Source organism: Hemibagrus wyckioides, linkage group LG07, assembly GCF_019097595.1.
Source record: "Hemibagrus wyckioides isolate EC202008001 linkage group LG07, SWU_Hwy_1.0, whole genome shotgun sequence".
In the NCBI taxonomy this organism is placed as follows: Eukaryota; Metazoa; Chordata; class Actinopteri; order Siluriformes; family Bagridae; genus Hemibagrus; species Hemibagrus wyckioides.
Window position 1 is genome coordinate 28680981 of NC_080716.1, and position 21420 is coordinate 28702400.

The window sequence follows — 21420 nt, forward strand, 5'->3', positions numbered from 1 at the left end:
TTTATACACATCAACCAAGAGTTCCATACATATACACTTCAAACCATCAAATTATTTCCCACACTATGTTTGGAGAAATAAGGGAGAGGTGTTCAACCCAAAGAACACCATTCCCACAGTGAAATATGGCGGTGGTAGTATAATGCTGTTGCGATGTTTCAGTGCGTTTGGAACTGGGAATCTTGTCAGGGTTGAAGGAACCAAGAAAAAGGAAGACTATGAGAAGATTTTGAGAGACAACCTCAAACAGTCTGCAACAAAACTTGGTCTGAGTCGACGTTTTTTCTTCCAGCATGATAACAACCCAAAGCATACCTCACTTCTGGTGAAGAACTACCTACATAGGAGGAAAGTGAACGTCCTTGACTGGCCTGCACAAAGCCCAGACTTAAATCCAATAGAAAATCTGTGGGGCGCACTAAAGTCCAGAGTTCATGCCAGAAGTCCAACAAATCTGGAGGAGCTTGAGAGATTCGCTAAGGAGGAATGGGCTGCCACTCCTCAGGAGACATGCTTGAGACTTGTTGAGAAGTACAACAAATGACTAAAGGCTGTTAGGAATACACTATTGACTATTAACATCAGAGGGCTAATAATGTTGACCTGTATATATATACAGTTCTGTATATATACAGTATCTCACAAAAGTGAGTACACCCCTCACATTTTTTCATGTGACAACACTGAAGAAATGACACTCTGCTACAATAAAGTAGTGTACAGCCTGTATAACAGTGTAAATTTGCTGTCTCCTCAAAATAACTCAACACACAGCCATTAATGTTTAAACCATTGGTAACAAAAGTGAGTACACCCCTAAGTGGAAATGTCCAAATTGGGCCCAGTTAGCCATTTACCCTCCCCGGTGTCATGTGACTTATTAGTCTTACAAGGTCTCAGGTGTGAATGGGGAGCAGGTGTGTTAAATTTGGTGTTATTGCTCTCACACTCTCATACTGATCACTGGAAGTTAAACATGGCACCTCATGGCAAAGAACTCTGAGGATCTGAAAAAAAGAATTGTTGCTCTACATAAAGATGGCCTAGGCTATAAGCAGATTGTCAAGACCCTGAAACTGAGCTGCAGCACGGTGGGCAAGACCATACAGCGGTTTTACAGGACAGGTTCCACTCAGAACAGGCCACGCCATAGTCCACCAAAGAATTTGAGTGCACGTGCTCAGCGTCATATCCAGAGGTTGTCTTTGGGAAATAGACGTATGAGTGCTGCCAGCATTGCTGCAGAGGTTGAAGGTGTGGGGGGTCAGCCTGTCAGTGCTCAGACCATACGCCGCACACTGCATCCAATTGGTCTGCATGGCTGTCTCCCAGAAGGAAGCCTCTACTAAAGATGATGCACAAGGAAGCCCGCATACAGTTTGCTGAAGACAAGCAGACTAAGGACATGGATTACTGGAACCATGTCCTGTGGTCCGATGAGACCAAGATAAACTTATTTGGTTCAGATGGTGTCAAGAGTGTGTGGCGGCAACCAGGTGAGGAGTACAAAGACAAGTGTGTCTTGCCTACAGTCAAGCATGGTGCTGGGAGTGTCATGGTCTGGGCCTGCATGAGTACTGCCGGCACTGGGGAGCCACAGTTCATTGAGGGAACCATGAATGCCAACATGTACTGTGACACACTGAAGCAGAGCACGATCCCTCCCTTCAGAGACTGGGCTGCAGGGCAGTATTCCAACATAATAACGACCCCAAACACACCTCCAAGACGACCACTGCCTTGGTGATGGACTGGCCAAGCATCTGTGGGGCATTCTCAAACGGAAGGTGGGGGAGCGCAAGGTCTCTAACATCCACCAGCTATGTGATGTCATCATGGAGGAGTGGAAGAGAACTCCAGCAACCTGTGAAGCTCTGCTGAACTCCATGCCCAAGAGTGTTAAGGCAGCGCTGGAAAATAATGGTGGCCACACAAAATATTGACACTTTGGGCCCAATTTGGACATTTCCACTTAGGGGTGTAGTCACTTTTGTTGCCAATGGTTTAGACATTAATGGCTGTGTGTTGAGTTATTTTGAGGGGACAGTAAATTTACACTGTTATACAGGCTGTACACTCACTACTTTACATTGTAGCAGAGTGTCATTTCTTCAGTGTTGTCACATGAAAAGATATAATAAAATATTTACAAAAATGTGAGGGGTGTACTCACTTTTGTGAGATACTGTATATATAAGAAAAATATGATGTATACATAAATGTAAGATAAATGAAAGATAAATATATAGATATTAAAGACAAATCTAATAAATATCCGGTTTTAACAGTAATGTCAGGGGGTAAAGTGACAATGCAAAAACAGCTGAGGTAGACTGTCATGTGTGAGGAAGTCCAGCGAAAAAGTCTAGAAAAATCCAGGTTCTAGGTATTCTGGTTGAGAGCCTGAATGACCTGCAGGAAGAAGCTCCTCCTCATTCTCTCTGTGTTTTCGTTCAAGGAGGGGAAACATTTCCCTGACTGCAACAGAGAGAAGAGTCCATTGTTGGGATGGCTAAGGTTCTTCATTATCTTCCTGGCCTTGGTCCAGCACCGCTTGCTGTATATAGTTTCCAGGTCAGGAAGCTCGGTGCGGATGGTACGTTCAGCTGATCGCACCATCCTCTGGAGAGCTTGCCTGTCCTGCTTGGTGCTGTTTCCAAACCAGGCTGTGATGCTTCCCGTCAGGATGCTCTCAATGGTGCAGGTGTAGATGTCTTTAGCACCTTAGAGGACATTTTAAAGTCCTTTAGGCGTCTGAGATGGTAAAGACGCTTCACCAGGGTGTTGACATGACAGTACCATGACAGATCCTGCGTGATGTGAACACCCAGGTACCGAAAAGTGTCCATTTCTCCACTGGGGTCCCATTGATAGCGAGTGGCTGGTAATTCCTCTACTGCTTTGTACTGAAGTCCACTATCTGCTCCTTAGTCTTCATGATGTTCAGGAGGATATTGTTGTCCTGGCACCATGTCTTCAGGTTTTTAATCTCCTCTAGGTAGGGCTTCTCGTCATTGTTGGTGATCTGGCCCACCACCACAGTATCGTCCGCAAACTTAATGAGCCCCTGGGGGCCTCCAAGGGTCTGGGGAAGAGTGAGAGCTTCATGCAGCTCCCATAAAGCAGTGTCCGTGTCCGCCTGAGGTGGAATATAAACGGCATTGACTATGACCGAACTAAATTCCCGAGGAACGTAAAAAGAGCGACATTTGATGGTCCAGGTTGGGTGAGTAGGAGCTTGAAAGAGGTGAAATGTTCACGCCGTCACACCAGCTGTTGTTTACCATCAGACACACTCCATCTCCTCTTGTCTTTCCCGACTCCACTGTTCTGTCCATGCAGTGAACCAAGAAAAACTCAGCCAGCTGGATGGCTTGGTCCAGTACTGCTGGGTTCAGCCATGTCTCAGTGAAGCAGAGAAGGTTTTCTCTCTGGAAATTTATCCAGACTGTAAGGTCATCGCACTTGTTTTCCAGAGACTGGACATTGGCTAACAGGATGCTAGACAAGGGAGCCCAGTGTGTGCATGCTATTAGCCTGTTCCTGATGCTGGCTTGTTTGCCCCTCGGTCGCTGCTTCGGGTTGCGTCCTTTGTTCCTCAGAAACTCGCTTGGCTAGGGATTGTAGATTGTAAACCAATAGAAATAAGAGTCTCTGTCTCTGTCATATGTAATAATGTCCATTTTGTGGGTATCCAACAGTGGTATGTTCCAAGGTGGTCTGGAGTGCAGAAAATAAACAAAAACAAACAAAGCATGGTCGGAGCAGTCGTGAAGGCAGCCGACCTCGCCGGCGCCATCTTGTATCAATTTAGTTATATTAGTGTCCTGTTCAGTCTGTATGTTAAATGTTAACTGTTTGGTTTGCTCTAAACGAGAAACAAATAGAAGACTAACAATCTTATAGATAAAATTTTATATGAACAGAGCATCAGCTCAAGAAAGTGCCACATGGGCCAGCTATCAGAATACCTTACTAATTGCTAAATGTGGAAGAGCCTTCGCTTCGATTATCAAAGAATGCCCTGTAGTGGCCACCAAAGCAATGTGCACTTCACAAATATGATCAGATCTGCTTGTCCAGGAATTCCACTACCCAACACAAATCAAGGCAAAAGCAATTGTGTTTTCTGCATTTTCAATATCTTAGGACAAGAGCATTGATATGTCTGATTCCGCAGAGTATGGTATTTCGGCGGGGAGTGAATTAACATTAGAGCTGGCTGGTCTTGAAACTATTTCTGGTACTATAAAAGGAGACTTATTTGCTGTTTAGAGAGTGTTGATAAAGAATGAATTGAATTGGAAGAATATGGATAACATTACAACTGTATTCAAGGAGGAGATGTTGGATGAGATGGATGTGCAAATATGCTGATGTGTTGTACCACCAGTATGTTATATGGCTGAGGCGTGGAAAAGTTCTGAGGAGACTTTTTTGAGTTTTATGATGTGATCAGACCTTTTCAGGAAAGCAAGAATTGTAATAATAAAGTGCTCACAGAAATGAAATGGCTTTTTGGCCTGGCCTGGCACAGAGCTGTTTTGAGCTTATATTTATATAATAATAATAATAATAATAATAATAATAATAATAATAATAATAATAATAATATTTAGCTCCAGGAAAAACACCAGATAATCACCCAACTTTTTGATCATGTCAGAGCCTGCAAACAAAAACTACTTCGGTTCAGAAAGGTAATTTTCACAATTCTAATATTCACAATATTTTTATGTGCTGTCAGTTTTGGAATGGATTTATTTCCCTCTTTTGACATTTATTTATTCTATTTTCCTTACTCAGATTTTACTTGTCTTCTTTTCTCTTTTTACACACCCAGTCTCACACTGCTCTTCTGTCATTCTTTCTCTCTCATCTCTACATCCTGGGAATTAAGCCAGTTTTCCCTGCTTAGAGAGGCATAAATGATGAAAGAGAAGGTACTGAAGTAAGATACTGTTCTCAGAAAACTTATCCAAGAGTTTGACAGTCATTTTAAGGTCTTTAGACACAATGCTAATGACTGTGAGTTGTTTGTTGAACTGTTCACTATAAGTGTGGACACAGTCAGTGCTGATTGTCTAACAGACTTCTACAATGTGTCCCAGCAAAAGTTTTTCATCAAGTCTACAGTCCCTATGGATTTATTTCCTACCTTTATTGACACATCCGACAATTTACTGGACATTTTGGTCATAGTTGCAGAAATTACCCAAATACAGACTATTAAATCATCTACTGAATTCCCGACCAGAGAGGAAAACATTCTGGAACACTGTTACACTACAGTAAGCAGTTCCTGTGCCTGTCACGCCATATCAAGCTGTACTGGGACACTTGGACTACGTCATGGTCCATGTGATTCCTGCATACAGGCAAAAGCTAAAGCTCTCCAAATATGTTGTGAGGATTGAACCAGGTAGACTGTGAAGGATCTTCAGGCAAGCTCGGACTGTACTGACTGGGAATTATTTAGGACTGCTACAAGTAGTCTGGATGATTTGAGGATTTCTTCCTTGTTGGAGAATAAATTCATGTTGTAAACCTGTAGTAGGAAATACTACATACATTTGATTATATTTATCATTTTACTTGCTACATGAAGTTTTTGTAGTGCATGGACAATTAACATAAAATAAACTCAGGACTGTTCTTCAGCATATTTGAACTACGACTGATTTCCTGTGTAATGTAAACCTCAAAGAATATTTTGATCCTGATCATGCCCATGGTGATAGGTAGGCAAAGACCAACAATGTGGTTGTGATTTTTAAAAATAAAAATTGACAGTGAATCATTTGAGAGAAAAGAGCTGGCTGTTCATTTTAAAGATTTTTTTTTTATTTTATTACAATTTTAAAGTTATTGCTTATCAAAATCACAAGATCTATTGAATTGTTTATAGGTATTGCTAGCAAGCTGTCACTACCCATCAAATACCTTGGGTTCTCAGGCTTTTAAATACTTATACTGAAGAGTGCAGAAAACTGAAGAAGTCTCATAATCTTTCATGTGTTTTTATGCCTAGTAACAGCTTTCTCAATGATGATCATTGGCCAGGTTTTAACAGTCAGTTGTGTCTTCCTTCTTAGGTGACCACAAATGTCTTCCTGTTAAAAAAAGTCACAACACAGTTAAGCATCACTATTCTTCATCTTGCTCCTGAAGGGCATTTCTACTTTTTTAAAGCAGGTACAGTAAACTAACATACGTCTATATTTACGCTTGTGATTTTGTACTTATTGATGCAGTTTTCAAAAGAGAAATCAAAATTGGATTAATTTACAATTAGTCCTGATGTGAAAAAGAATAATTTTATTACACTTATAATTATAATTTTCACATATACGTTCAACATAATGTGTGATACCTTAGTAGAGTGAAAAAATGAAAGATTTTATTGTGTAGTACTGTATAAAGATACTGTGTACATGTCTGTAAATATACATTGTTTTTATCTTTTTTTATATCAATTTTCAAGTGATTCAAATTTATTGTCTTACCACAGTTTAGTTTTGTGGTTTTCTCTTTCAAAAATGGTAGACAACAAATGTAGTGGTACGCCCTTCTTATAGATAGATTGAGCCTGACTTGGAAAATGAAAACAAATAAAGCATGAGAGTAATTTGTGATGCAGATAAAAAAAAAACTCCCTTACCCCCTCTGCCACATCACTTTCTGTTTAAAATCGCTACCCACAGGAAATGCCAGAGCATGCACAGTTCATCCCATTCACCAGAAGGGGTACAAAACCAAAACATATAGCAAAACAAATAACAGACAAGTGAAAAAACATTGACAGTGTAATTCTTTCTTAATGTCCCCTTAAACAAATTACATATTACTTTGATTTATGGAATCACCATTATTTTATATTAAAGTTATATCAAGGTCAACTTTATATTTATTGCTACAATTCCAGAAAAAAGTATATTTAAGAAGACAAAATATCAAGCATGGACAACCTGGATATTCAAAGAAAAAGGAAAGAGAGAAACATTAAAATTAAACTTCCTTATGTCAGTTGTTTCCAGATGTTTATTTTAATAAAATTCAAAATTTAATCAATACTGTAGGTCATGCACTTGTGACAGAATCTTCTGAGACATCTGTGACGAGTATATTATGGCTACGGGGTAAGTTAATTAATTTATTATTATTGTTGTTATTTTTACAATCAAATGATACAAAAACATTTTTTTCAGAAGAATGATTTATCTTTAAAAAAGATCTTGTTAAACATGTTTTGAAATGACTGAGCACATTTTAAGCATACATTCTCATGACATTAAACCAGAATTCTATCTGTCATTGGATTTAACAGATCTAAAGTGACAGCAAGGATACATGATTTACTCGTATGTGGTTTAATCCAGAAGAGTAAATTAATCAGTGAAGGTCCACCTGCACGATATCGTCTCCTCACAGCCAGACGTAATCTTGAAAAAGACGGGTCAGTGAGAAAATGGACCTTTGGACAGCGAAGCATCAATATGAAAAACAAAATCCTACTGATGGTAGGAGAAAGTGGAACAGGCAAAACTACTCTGATTAATGTCATGGTAAATTATATACTGGGGGTGAAGTTTACAGATGAAGTGTGGTTTGAGATTATAGAGGAGGGAGGAGATAGTCACATGTCAGATCAGTCAAAAAGTCAAACAACTAAAATCAATGTGTATGAGGTCTTTGCTGAAGACAACCCAATCTGTCTTACCGTCATTGACACTCCAGGTTATGGAGATACCAGGGGAACAGAATATGACAAACAGATCGCTGAGAATCTGTACAAACTGTTTCACTATGCGACTGGAGTGAAAGAAATTGATGCAGTGTGTCTGGTAGTGAAGGCATCTGAGAATCGGCTCACTGACAGACAGCAATACATCTTTGATGCAGTTTTGTCCTTATTTGGTAGCGACATAGAGAACAACATTGTCATATTTATCACTCACTCAGATGGAATGCCTCCAACAAATGCTCTTAATGCCATCAAGAATGCAGCAATTCCATGCAGGAAAGATGAAGATAATGAACCTGAACATTTCTTATTTAACAATCGTCAAACTGAAAAGAGGAGCCAAAAGTATAACAGAGCTCTCCAGACAGCTTGGAAACTAACAGAGAACAATTTAAATGATTTCTTTGCTTCACTGAAAGAACAGAACAGAAAAAGCTTAGAGCAGACTGAAAATGTTCTGACTGAGTCCAAACGACTTGAAGCCTGTATTTCTAATCTACAAGACCGCATTGAGTTTATAGAGTACAAAGGTAAAGAACTGAATCAGATTCAAAAAGCCCTTGGGGAAAACCGAGAAAAGATTAAGAGAAATGAAAACTTTACTTTTCCAGTCACCAAGTATTACAAAGAAAAAGTACACATTGTAAATGCTTCATGGAGGGACAAAAAGGTTACCAGTTGCTCTGTCTGTAAGGAGAACTGTCATGAGTATAACTGCTGGTTGGCTCCTAATGCTCTGTGGTGTGAAGTCATAAAAAATGACCACTGCACTGTATGTACAGGTAAATGTCACTACATGAAACATGTCAGAGAGAAGAAGAAATATGTTACATGCAGCAGAGAGGTCATAGTGACATTTGATGAGCTTAAAAAACAGTATGAAAGCAGCATAAATCCAGCATCAGATATCAAGTTTGACTCAAAGTCCTTTGAAAATGTTGAAAAGGAGTTTGAAAGCAACAAGAAACAGGAAGAAGAGAAGACAAGAATAGAGAGAAGACTGAGTGAACAACTGATCACAACTAAAAAAGAAAAAGCTGAGCTGGTGGAAGAAGCCTACAACACCATCATGAAACTGTCTGAGATTGCTTTAAAGCCAGATTCTGCTTTCATTGTTCAGTCTCTTGACTTTTTGATCCCTCGAGCTGAGGAAACTGGAAGAAAAGTTCTTGCTCAGAAACTAAGAGAGCTGAGGAGAATTCAGCCTGAATCACAGGAAAGAGTTAATGCTGTAATCACATATACAAAAAAGACATTTTAAATAAACTGGAACAGTTTGTTCCTGGTAAATAAATGAATTCAGTATATTATACATGTAACATGATGTAATACAGATGGAATTTTAAACACGTCTGCATCAAGTGTGCAAGTTTTGTTCAGTTAATTCAATTCATTGTGTTTATTCAGCAAAGCTGTTAATCAGATTTAATATTTTACTTTGTTTTGCTAATAATTTTACTTTTTTTATGAGCCATTATGATTGAGTTTGAAGTATAGCAGTGTAACTTTTATCTTACATATACTGTTCATGGATATATGTTAATCCTTTTCTTTGAAAATGAATATAATTTAGCGTTATCTGTGACTTTCTCATTAAATATCTGGTAACTATACTGTGCCTAAGTTTCTTCTTTCTGACACAAACCTACATCTATCAAATAACATTCAATCTTTAGTAATTCATTATCCATATAATTAATAATGTCCCTACTAGATAAAATATTGTTATAAATAAATGACATATTTACAACAACTGAAAATTAAACAAATATGCTAAATGTGCCTGAATTTTAATTATTTTATATTAGGTTATTAGGTATTTTATTCCTAATAACATATTTGCTTTCTGTTTCACAAATTAAAAATAATGATTGAATAGATGACATTGTTCTTCATGATAATCAAGTAATGTAAGTATAATTAGGTAATATAATGTACCGGTAACCAGTAATGTAGTGGTAATTAGTAATCAACATTTACACTCACATTTAAGACTTAATTTTACACATACACTGTGGGGTGTTTTAAAGAGCCATTTACTTGCCTTGGATCACAGAGTGGAGGTGAGCTAGTGTAGGGGTGCCGCGATGGAACTATAACCACAGATTAACTTCCAGTAAAAGTTGGAGCTGCTTACGATTCACACGTGTGGCCAGTTCGTCACTGCTTTTATCTAGTCGCGGTCCATCTGTATGCTCCCGGTCAAGAATATGAATCCCAAAAAGGTGGTTCTGGAAACACAGAACTCACAATTTTCAGCTTTCAAGTATAGACTGTTCTGGAGCAAAGTTGTGAAGAGAATTAATGTAGTTAAAAGAAATAATGTAGTCAAAACTAGCTACAGATACAGTAGATAACAGTAACAGTTTTTATAAACAGTGTGTGTAATTTTTTATGGAGATGTGAAGGGGCATTGGTCTATAAAATGACTGACAATAGTGCAATCCAAACACAAACAAACAAAATATACATACTCTGGGGAAAAAAGCATTAACTGTTGGTTTTATGATTTCTACATATTGTTCTACATTATTTGTACTAGTAAGAAGTGAAAAATATTGACTATTGCACATTTAAAGGGGTTCCTGATAGCAAAACATTTGACATCTTCTGGTCCACCAGTGTGAAAGCACATTTACAGTAGAGGGCAGTGATCACGATGCTTTCTAACAGCACAAGGAACAGCAAATTATCAAAGAAAGTGTTAACATGGAGAAAAAAACACTAGATTGTTGGACCAAAGAAGCTGGATCATAGTTGTGACACAGTTGAGACTCACACTTCACACACACTCCTCACCCTTCTGCCATCCGGAAAGAGGTACCAAAGCATTCAGGCCCTCAAAACCAGACTGTGTAACTATTTATTTATTTCCTCAGAAATCTCAACATCCAGAACTGAACTGTATCAACTATCAAACACACAGACGTACACACAATACTCAACTGTGTGAACTGACCTGTTATGAACCCGAGACTCAAAACATACCTTTATAACTCCACCCACATTATAACTGTTTACAATGCTTGATTGAGATCTGGGGAATTTGGAGGCCAAGTCAACACCTCAAACTGGTTGTTTTGCACATCAAACCATTCCTGAACCATTTTTGTTTTGTGGCATGGTGCATTATCCTGCTGAAAGAGGCCACAGCCATCAGGTAATATTGTTTCCATGAAGGGTGTACAGTACATGGTCTACAACATTGCTTAGGTACATGGTACCTGTCTAAATACCATCCACATGGATAGCAGGACCCAAGGTTTCCCAACATTGCCCAAAGGATGATACTGCCTCCACCGGCTTGCCTTCTTCTTTGTTGCTGTTTTCAGTGGTGCACAGGGGTCAACATGGGCACCCTGACTAATCTGCGGCTATGCAGCCCCATATGAAACAAACTGTGATGCATTGTGTAATCCGACACCTTTCTATTAGAATAAGCATTACAACAGTAGCTTATCTGTTGGATCAAACTACACAGGCCAGCCTTCACTCCCCACGTGCATCAATGAACCTTGGCCACCCATGACCCTGTTACCAGTTCACCACTGCTCATTCCTTGGACCACTTTTGATAGACACTGATGACTGTAGACTGGGAACACCCCCACAAGAGCTGCTCAAATCCTTATGCTTTTTCCATTTTCCCAAGACAAAAGGGTGTTAAATAACAGAAAATGCTTGACTACATGATGATGAATCCACTTAGAAGCTTGGCCAGTCAGGGAAGACCACCTCTACACTCCTTAGGGAAAAAAATGAAGGTGAATAGGTAGTAATTGAACAGAAATCTTAAACTTATGTGGGCCCAGAGTAACAGGTATCAAGTATCAAGCTGTGTGTTTGCAGTCACAGAAGGTTTGCTGCGTGTATGATTATTTCTTCTAGATAGTGCTTGTGCACTTACTCATTTATTTCATTAACTTTTGATTATTGTTTTTGTTGTTTGTTTTGACTATATTTATTGTGATTTCAACACTCAACTGTCATTTATTCAAGTAAGATTTACTCTTTCTAAGAATTTTGGGTTATATTTTATTTTATTGCCATTGTGCATTTTGTACATGCCAGTTCCTGTTTTATTGCCTGCATCAAGAGATAGAAGGTTATCATTGCAAGGTTTAAGTTGTTTTCTCTACAATTATAAGCCATCCAATTATGAAACTTAGACACTAAGTTACTAAGATACTAAGCTCTTTTTAGCTCACATGCAGGCAAAAGTGTTTAAGTAAAATTTTAAAGTCATGTGTTTGTTTCTACGTATCTGAATGTGTGGGTAATGTTTTTTGCATTTGACCTTTTATTCAGTTCTGCTGTGTTGGTCTTGGTAAACGCATTAAAAATCTGTTATTCTGTGAAAACCACCTGTTTAGGTTTGAGTGCAGTAAAAGAAAACAAATGTCTTCCATTACCAAAGAAAAAGATATCAACAATTTTGGGGTCTACGCAAACTAATCGGGGTATGTTCATTTGACCAAAGAGTCCAGAAAATTAGCAGCCGAGTCTACACTATCAAACAGAGTCTGGTTGGATAGGCAAAACCTCGGTTCATGTCATATCAGGTCTTTTATCTCAACATTGATTGGTGGTTGTAAAAAAAAAAAAAAAAAAAAAAAACACACACACACACACACACACACACACACACACACACACACTTCCAAAACCCTGACATCTAGTGGGACATTACCCAGCCCCTTTCCTGTTGATATATATTTATTATTACACTTTTTATTTAGCCCAACCCAAGCCCTCATAGCTTAGTGACTTGATTGGTTATAGGGCAGGTATGCAGATAGACCCTATCCACACACCCCCACTGTACTATACATCCCCCACACCCTTCAAAAAATGAGAACAGAATTGATTCAGAAATTTTTTATTAAAATGAAACCAAACACTAATAAATATAAAAAGCAAAGTAAGAATAAGGAAAAAACAGAAAATATGAAAAAAATGAACAAATGTGCAATTATAAAGGTGCAATTAAATTAAAAGCAATACTAAAACAAACACATGCACCAGTATGTTAGAGTTCCAAAAATGAATGTCCTTCTGGCTCGGTTCCATTAGCTCTTACACGCTGACGGTGTGTAAGAGCGCAGCACATATCCGCCTCCAGTCTGCGGTGAAGCTGCTGGCAAAGCTCCGGTGGAGACCTCACAACCCACACCGGTCTTCCATCAACAATGGCATCCCCCTCATCGGACATCAGTTCCAGCATTGCAGTCTGCCACAGCTCTCTCTCTGCATCTGTTTGAACGACCCTATACCTGGACTCCAGCAACTGCAAAACACACCATACGTTAACCACTAAAAACACCCAGAGATGTACCGAACTTAATACATAGATGAATTTCTACACTTACTCGTCTTTTAGCCCCTGCCTTAATGGAGTCTCTTAGCTGGGACTTTCCTGGCGGAGACAAAGAGTATTTCCTCTGCAATGTCTCATAGTAAGTCCTGCAACATGCTGAATAAAAAAATAATAATTCAGAAAAGTGACAGAATCAACTAAAATTATTAGATGGACAAAAACAAAGGGACATGAAAATAATTACAATAACAATTTCTGATTCCCCTTTATACACTCGTGGTCTGTATCTGTAAAAGTCGTCTTTAATTCCTCCAGCAGATTTTTCATCACTGCCTGATTATGAGGTGAACTTATTCTGTGTGGAAAGAGAATAGTATCATTAATTACATTTAAAATGATTATGTAAAACCCCATACATAGCATGTAAAAAACAGCATTCTTACCCGGTTTGTGGATCGTATTTATGTGGGTTGTTTTCCGAATTATGGAGGCACCTTACAGCTTCCTGTAACGTTGAATTAAGAACTCTTTAATGCACACACACATACAACAAAGACAACATGTTGTCTTTAAAACATGTTGTTTTAAACAACATCGTATAATTCAGACAAACTGTTAAATAATCTGCACAACAACGCAAGGAACAAAAAGTAGTTGTGTAGACAATCGCTAACTTAGGCTTACTTGGCGAGGTACAATTTACTGCTGTATTGTCCGCCAGCATACCGCAGTGCCCACGTTATGCGCCTTCTTAACTCCTTTTATGCCCATGGCTCGATTCTTCCTGCGGTCTTTGCTCGTCGAACTCGCGTTGAAGCGCTGAAGACGCTGGATAGCCTCTTCGAGAAGAGCAGTGTGTGCAGCTTGCTTCTCCATCAAACCCTCAAGCTGACGAGCAAAGCGCTCTGCTTCATCAAGTCATTCATACTCAGTGCGCTTGATGCTGTTTGCTGACCCTTAGTCACGTGAGTAGAAAAGCTTAGGTTTCTCTTGCACGCCACCACAAACAGTATCTCGTACTTCCACAAAGACTAACTTCCGTAAACAATGCTGACAATTTAAGTTGGTTTTTTTTCGCGCGGTTGAAAGGACACAGTAATGTCATTGGTTGCACCCGCTTAAGTCACCGACATAATACGCGGAACTATTTTGATTGGAAACTTTACAAAAACAACCTTCCCCATTCGATGGTTTCCACGACACCCCGCCCACCCCTGTCAATGAATTATTTGTATTTATTCTGGGGGAAAATATAATACTGGAGATGTTGCCTGTCATCGTGGAAGGGCGTTTGAGGTCGCCTGTGGATCTGTTGAGAAGAAAGAGAGCCCGGCGGTTTTGTGATCAACAAACAATATTGTTTCACATGCCAATTTTTATCGTCACAAAAAAAATGTTTTTTCGTAATGGAGTTTGGATCAAAGATGCTGCAACCCAAGACAACTCAAGAGTGGAAAAAACATTGAGTTAGAAGATTGTGCACGTGATGAAAGCCTTGATCCATCAGAAGTGGAAAACACAGCCTGGGATGTCCGCTTAGGTAAGTTATTGAATTTATTTTATAAAATAAAAATCTATGTCAGCAAGCAAAATGATTTATAAATGTTTGACTTAATTCGCACGGAATATTCAGATATATAGTCTGTTTGTTTCTGTAGGCCTAAGGATGCTTGAGTCACAGCTTACCCAAAAAGAACTTCATTTATTCATTTATGTGCTCTTTTTGTTAGGAACAGTGTATGTTCAGAATATAGTTAACTTGTTTTTATAGTATACAAAATTAACCATTTGTTGAAACTTGTATATACACTATATTGCCAAAAGTATTCGCTCACCTGCCTTGACTCGCATATGAACTTAAGTGACATCCCATTCCTAATCCATAGGGTTCAATATGACGTCGGTCCACCCTTTGCAGCTATAACAGCTTCAACTCTTCTGGGAAGGCTGTCCACAAGGTTTAGGAGTGTGTTTATGGGAATTTTTGACCATTCTTCCAGAAACTCATTTGTGAGGTCACACACTGATGTTGGACGAGAAGGCCTGGCTCTCAGTCTCCGCTCTAATTCATCCCAAAGGTGTTCTATCGGGTTGAGGTCAGGGCCAGTCAAGTTCATCCACACCAGACTCTGTCATCCATGTCTTTATGGACCTTGCTTTGGTCACTGGTGCACAGTCATGTTGGAAGAGGAAGGGGCCAGCTCCAAACTGTTCCCACAAAGTTGGGAGCATGGAATTGTCCAAAATGTCTTGGTATGCTGAAGCATTCAGAGTTCCTTTCACTGGAACTAAGGGGCCAAGCCCAGCTCCTGAAAAACAACCCCACACCATAATCCCCCCTCCACCAAACTTTACACTTGGCACAATGCAGTCAGACAAGTACCGTTCTCCTGGCAACTGCCAAACCCAGACTCGTCCATCAGATTGCCAGATGGAGAAGCGCGATTCGTCACTCCAGAGAACGCGTCTCCACTGCTCTAGAGTCCAGTGGCGGCGTGCTTTACACCACTGCATCCGACGCTTTGCATTGCACTTGGTGATGTATGGCTTGGATGCAGCTGCTCGGCCATGGAAACCCATTCCATGAAGCTCTCTGCGCACTGTTCTTGAGCTAATCTGAAGGCCACATGAAGTTTGGAGGTCTGTAGCGATTGACTCTGCAGAAAGTTGGCGACCTCTTCGCACTATGCGCCTCATTATCCACTGACCCCGCTCCGTCAGTTTACGTGGCCTACCACTTCGTGGCTGAGTTGCTGTCGTTCCCAAACACTTCCACGTTCTTATAATACAGCTGACAGTTGACTGTGGAATATTTAGGAGCCAGGAAATTTCACGACTGGATTTGTTGCACAGGTGGCATCCTATCACAGTTCCACGCTGGAATTCACTGAGCTCCTGAGAGCGACCCATTCTTTCACAAATGTTTGTAAAAACAGTCTGCATGCCTAGGTGCTTGATTTTATACACCTGTGGCCATGGAAGTGATTGGAACACCTGATTCTGATTATTTGGATGGGTGAGCGAATACTTTTGGCAATGTAGTGTATTATATAACTTCGCATATATGTGATATAAATATATAACTGTTATGATCTTGAACATTTGACAATGTACAATTAAACTATATAAAATCTAGCACAATAATGTTAAAAAGAGAAGAATCTTGTTAGGCTTAGGTAATAAACTGTTTCTATCTTGATTTGCTAATGTGGCCATTAGATGGCTGTTGCAGCACAGTGAAATTCTTTCTTCGCATATCCCATCCTTGGAGGTTGGGGTCAGAGCACAGGGTCAGCCATGATACATGCACAAACACAAACAAGTTTAGCGGGGATTTCCCATACCCATGTTTGTCCGGATACAGCTGATTTCATGCAGTGTGGAGGAATTTGTTGTTGTATATATAATATCTGATGCAGTGATGTAACAATGTTTCAGCAGTATACTGTTCTGTAGAAATCTCGTATTTGGTTTGTTTTCACCCTGTAAATAGAACATATTCGATTCAAGATATTTTCACTTTCACTTCTCCTGGGTAATTAATATAGAATAAATTCAAAAGTGTTCATCATATTTAAACTATGACTATGCAGAGAACTGAAAGTCAATGAAAGGGAAAGAATTGTGTAACTTTTCCTGTGTTTTTATGCCTAGTTACAGCTTACTCAGTGATGTTCATTGGCTGGATTTTAACACTCCCTCATCAGGTGACCATAAAATTCTTGCTGTTTATAAAGTCAAAACAGAGTTCAGCATCACTATTCTCCATCTTGCTTCTGAAGGACATTTCTACATTTTTGAAGCAGGTACAGTAATCTAACATACATTTACACTTAGCATTTAAGACTTTATTATGGATAAGACTTTTGTGTGATGCATTTTTTAAAAGAAAAAAGCAAAAGAGAATTGTTTTTACCATTTTAGTTTATCTGGTTTTGTTTAACCCTCCTGTTATCTTTGGGTCAATTTGACCCGGTGTAAAAAGTACTCAAAAATGAGGTATAATTTTATATAAATGAGCTTTATAATACCAAATATTTTTTTTTAAAAAAGTGCAAAATATATGTTAATGTGTTGGAAACAAGCTGAGTAAAAAGGTGAAACAAAAAAAAATGGTGATCATACATACCTCATTTTTTATAAGTGGTCAAAACAGACCAGGTCAATTTGGCACGTGGAGAGAATAAGTGTATAATAAATGGTAGGTAAATACAAGGTTAAAGTGAACAACACATATTTTTCTAAAATAAAAAATAATTCGTCATAATGAGAAGAATAAAAAGACTAGTTAGTTATAACGTTTAACCTTGCTTTAATACACTTTGATTTTGACTTTGTCAGCAGGAAAAACAAACAAGAGGTGCTGTTTAGTGAAGACTAATACAGCAAGACTAGAAATTTACAGAAACTCTTGACTCTATTACTCCATATTTTTATGCTGCTGGTATAATAGGTGCCTTGTATCACAATTATATAATACTAAATTCCAATACTAAATTATAATTTGTTGGATTTGTACCTGACTAGAGAGGGTCAAGGAGTGTCTCTGTTTGGAATGAAGAAAAGTCTCCTCCACCTTCACTTCTGTATAAATCATGGGATAACCAACCCTTAGAAGACTGACAGAATGAAAGTTTTGATTGTGTAGTACTGCACAAATATACGGTGTACATGTCTGTAAATCTAAATTTAAAAAAATCTTTTTGTACATCAATTTCCAAACTCTTCACACTTGGTTTTGAGGTTTTCTCTTTCATTCTGTTTAAAATGGCTACCTACAGGAAATGCATTCTCTTTCACATTCTGTTTAACATGGCTACCTACAGGAAATGCCTGAGCAGGTGCAGTTCATCACATTCACCACAGGAGGTATAAAACCAATACATATAGCTAAACAAATAAAAGACCAGTGAAACACATTGGGACAGTATTATTCTTTCTTAAAGGCTCCTATGACAAATGATGCATCACTTTGTTTCAAGGAATCGCCATTATTTTATTTTAAAGTTATATCAAAGCCAAATTAATCAAAAGTATATTTAAGCAGATAAAATATCCAGGATGTATAAATAGGTAAAGTACTAGGACTTTCTGGATTTGAGAGAGAGAGAGAGAGAGAGAGAGAGAGAGAGAAATTTCCTTACATCAGTAGATTATCCAGTTGTTTATTTTAATTAAATTCTAAGTTTCATTTATAGGTCATACAATTGTGCTGGAATTCTGAGAAATCTGTGGGAATTGAACAAATATTATGGCTACAGGGTAAGTGGATTTTTTATTTTATTTTATTTTTTCTATTTAAGTTCAAATTACACAAAAACATAATATGAAATATGTTTTTCAGAAGAATGCTTTTTCTTTTCAAAACAAACAAACAAATAAAATCAATTATCCTCTACACTGCTAGATACTGAAAATGACAGCATTTTGTATTCCAAGTAATTTACAGTAATTTACATCATGTTCAAACATGTTTTGAAATGACTGACACTTTAAGCATAAATTCTCATGACATTAAACCAGAATTCTATCTGTCATTAGATTTAACAGATGTCAAGAGTCATCATCAACTGTACATGATTTAATCCAGAAGAGTAAATTAATCAGTGAAGGTCCACCTGCACGATATCATCTCCTCACAACCAGAAGTAATCTTGATGAAGAAGGCTTAGTGAGAAAATGGACATTTGGACAGAGAGGTGTGAATATGCAAAACAAAATTGTACTGATGGTAGGAGAAACTGGAACAGGCAAAACTACTCTGATCAACGCCGTGACTAATTATATACTGGGGGTGAGGTTTACAGATGAAGTGTGGTTTGAGATTACAGAAGAGGGAAGAGATAATCACATGTCAGATTGGTCAAAATGTCAAACAACTAAAATCACTGTGTATGAGGTGTTTGCCCAAGACAACCCAATCTGTCTTACTGTCATTGACACTCCAGGTTATGGAGACACCAGGGGAGTAGAATATGACAAACAGATTGCTGACAACCTTAGTAAACTGTTCCGCAATGACACTGGAGTGAAAGAAATTGATGCAGTGTGTCTGGTAGTGAAGGCATCTGAGAATCGATCCACTGACAGACAGCACTACATCGTGGATGCACTTTTGTCCTTATTTGGTAAAGATATAGAGAACGTTGTGATGTTTATCACTCACTCAGATGGATTGCCTCCAAAAGATGCTCTTAATGCTATCAAGAAAGCAGCAATTCCATGTAGGAAAAATGAAGAAAATGAACCCGAGCATTTCTTATTTAACAATCGTCAAACTGAAAAAAGGATCAAAAAGTATAACAGATTTCTCCAGACAGCTTGGGAACAAACAGAGGACAGTTTAAATGATTTCTTTGCCTCCCTGAAAGAACAGAACAGAAAAAGCTTAGAGCAGACTGAAAATGTTCTGACTGAGTCCAAACGACTTGAAGCCTGTATTTCTAATCTAAAAGATTGTATTAAGTTTATAGAGTGCAAAGGTGAAGAACTGACTCAGATTCAGAAAGCTCTTGAGATAAACAGAGAAAAGATTAAGAGAAATGAAAACGTTACTTTTACAGTCACCAAATATTACAAAGAAAAAGTTCCCATTGAAGATGCTTCATGGGAGAACAGAAAGGTGACCAGTTGCTCTGTCTGTGAGGAGAACTGTCATGAACAAAACTGCTATAGAGCCTTGAATGCTGGGTGGTGTAAAGTCATGAAAAAAAAACACTGTACTGTATGTACAGGTAAATGTCACTACACTAAACATGTCAGGGAAAACAAGAAATATGTTACAAAGAGCAACAAGACCGAAGTGAGTTTTGATGAAATTCTACATCAATACAAAGATAGCAATAAATTAAAATCATATGGCGAGTTTGACAAAAAGGCCTTTGAAAATGTCAAAAACAAGTTTGAAAGCAACAAGAAACAGGAAGAAGAGAAGACAAGCATAGAGAAGAGACTGAAAGAAGAACTGATTGAGAAAGAAAAGAAAAAAGCTAAGTTGCTGGAAGAAGCCTACACCACCATCATGAAACTGTCTGAGATTGTTTTAAAGCCAGACTCTGCTTTCATTGTTCAGTGTCTTGACTTCTTGATCCCTCGAGCTGAGGAAATTGGAAGAGAAGTTGTTGCTCAGAAACTAACAGACCTAAGGAAAATTCAACCTGAATCACAGGAACGGGTTAATGCTGTAATGGGGTATTTTAACAAACTCAAGAATGTTGTTACTGGTAAATAAATGAAATCTGAAGATTAAAAATGGGCACGTAACATGTAATAAACACGACCATATTTGTATCTCATGTACAAGTGTTGTTCAAATAATAAAACACACTGTGTTAATGTCAGGAACTGCTGGACTGTTCCCTGCCAGGCCTGAGGAAGGTGTTGGCAGGTGAACCCGAGAAGCCTCCTTGTTCGTGTGTCTTGTGATTACCTGTCCTATTGTTCTCCCCCCTGATTGTCTCACCTGTACCCAGTTTACCCTAATGTCTAGCCCTATAAATAGGGATCCTTTTGTGCTTGTCTTTGTCCGTGATTGTTTACTGTTATTCGTTCCGTGGTTCCAGTCCGGCTATGCGCCTGAGTTGATCTTGTTACCTGTTCGGTCTTTATTTTCCTTTTTTAACCTCGTATCCTGTTCGTCTTCCCATGTCGTGTCTTCATGTCAATAAAAGCAGCGCTTCGCTGAATCCTGTGTCTGGGTCTGCGTTCAGCCGCGTACTAGCGTGGGCATGCGCACCACGGATGGCCTGGGTTCGAGCCCCGCCTACGGCGAGGATCCCGGCCGTGACCGTTAATTAGTGTAGATTCAATGATTTTACTTTGTTTTGATAATCATTTAAAACGGTTTTGATTACAGCTGAGTTAATTATGACAGTGGATTTTTTTTTTTTTTACATGTTCTGTATTACACGTGAACCTATACTGTTCATGAATAGATGTTTATCCCCTTCTTTTAACTTGATTTGAGTTAACTAGCTGAATATTGTTAATCCCACTCTTGCTAGTGTCCTCTGTATAACTAGTTTATCTGAATTCCTTATTAAATATCTATCATTAAATATCTGGTAACTGCAGTGTGCCCGAGTCACTCCGTTCTTAACACAAACCCGCATCTATCAAATAATCTTCCATCTTCAGTGATTCATGTCAGGTAATAGTAATAACCATTACGGTAATGGGGTAAATTAACATCTTATTTATTTACTTATTTATTTATGTAGTAATTTATATTGGTTTCTCAGTAACATCCAAACAGAACATTAACAGCAGAGCCAGATCACTATATAAATGTCAACACAGCAAATGAACAAGCACATACTGTAAGATAAAGGGACTGTTACGGGCCACGGCACGTATTTTCG

General features: G+C 38.5%; 2 protein-coding genes and 1 long non-coding RNA gene across 6 annotated transcripts in view; 2 read left to right on the forward strand and 1 right to left on the reverse strand.

The window, feature by feature from the left end:
• LOC131356722 (uncharacterized) overlaps positions 1 to 21114 on the forward strand; it is a 36061-nt gene extending 14947 nt beyond the window's left edge. For 2 of the 4 annotated variants that reach the window (XM_058395910.1, XM_058395911.1), the window contains one exon: positions 18602 to 21114. In XM_058395910.1, the coding sequence (XP_058251893.1) occupies positions 18602 to 20291 (1690 nt within the window). In that variant the 3' untranslated portion in view covers positions 20292 to 21114. Of the gene's footprint in view, positions 1 to 16802; positions 16867 to 18246; positions 18323 to 18601 lie in introns of those variants that run through there. The other 2 variants (XM_058395908.1, XM_058395909.1) reach the window with 2 other exon arrangements.
• LOC131356725 (uncharacterized) lies at positions 5920 to 9210 on the forward strand. The gene is made up of 3 exons (XM_058395914.1): positions 5920 to 6195; positions 7080 to 7139; positions 7328 to 9210. Exons 2-3 carry the CDS (start codon positions 7129 to 7131, stop codon positions 9003 to 9005), a joined length of 1689 nt encoding a protein of 562 aa, XP_058251897.1. The 5' UTR covers positions 5920 to 6195; positions 7080 to 7128; the 3' UTR covers positions 9006 to 9210.
• Positions 12666 to 15585, reverse strand: LOC131356727 (uncharacterized). Its single transcript, XR_009205060.1, has 5 exons — positions 13745 to 15585; positions 13504 to 13565; positions 13305 to 13415; positions 13113 to 13216; positions 12666 to 13030 (listed from the first exon to the last, which is right to left on the reverse strand). It is a non-coding gene; the product is annotated as an uncharacterized LOC131356727 (long non-coding RNA).
• Positions 21115 to 21420: the final 306 nt, after the last annotated feature.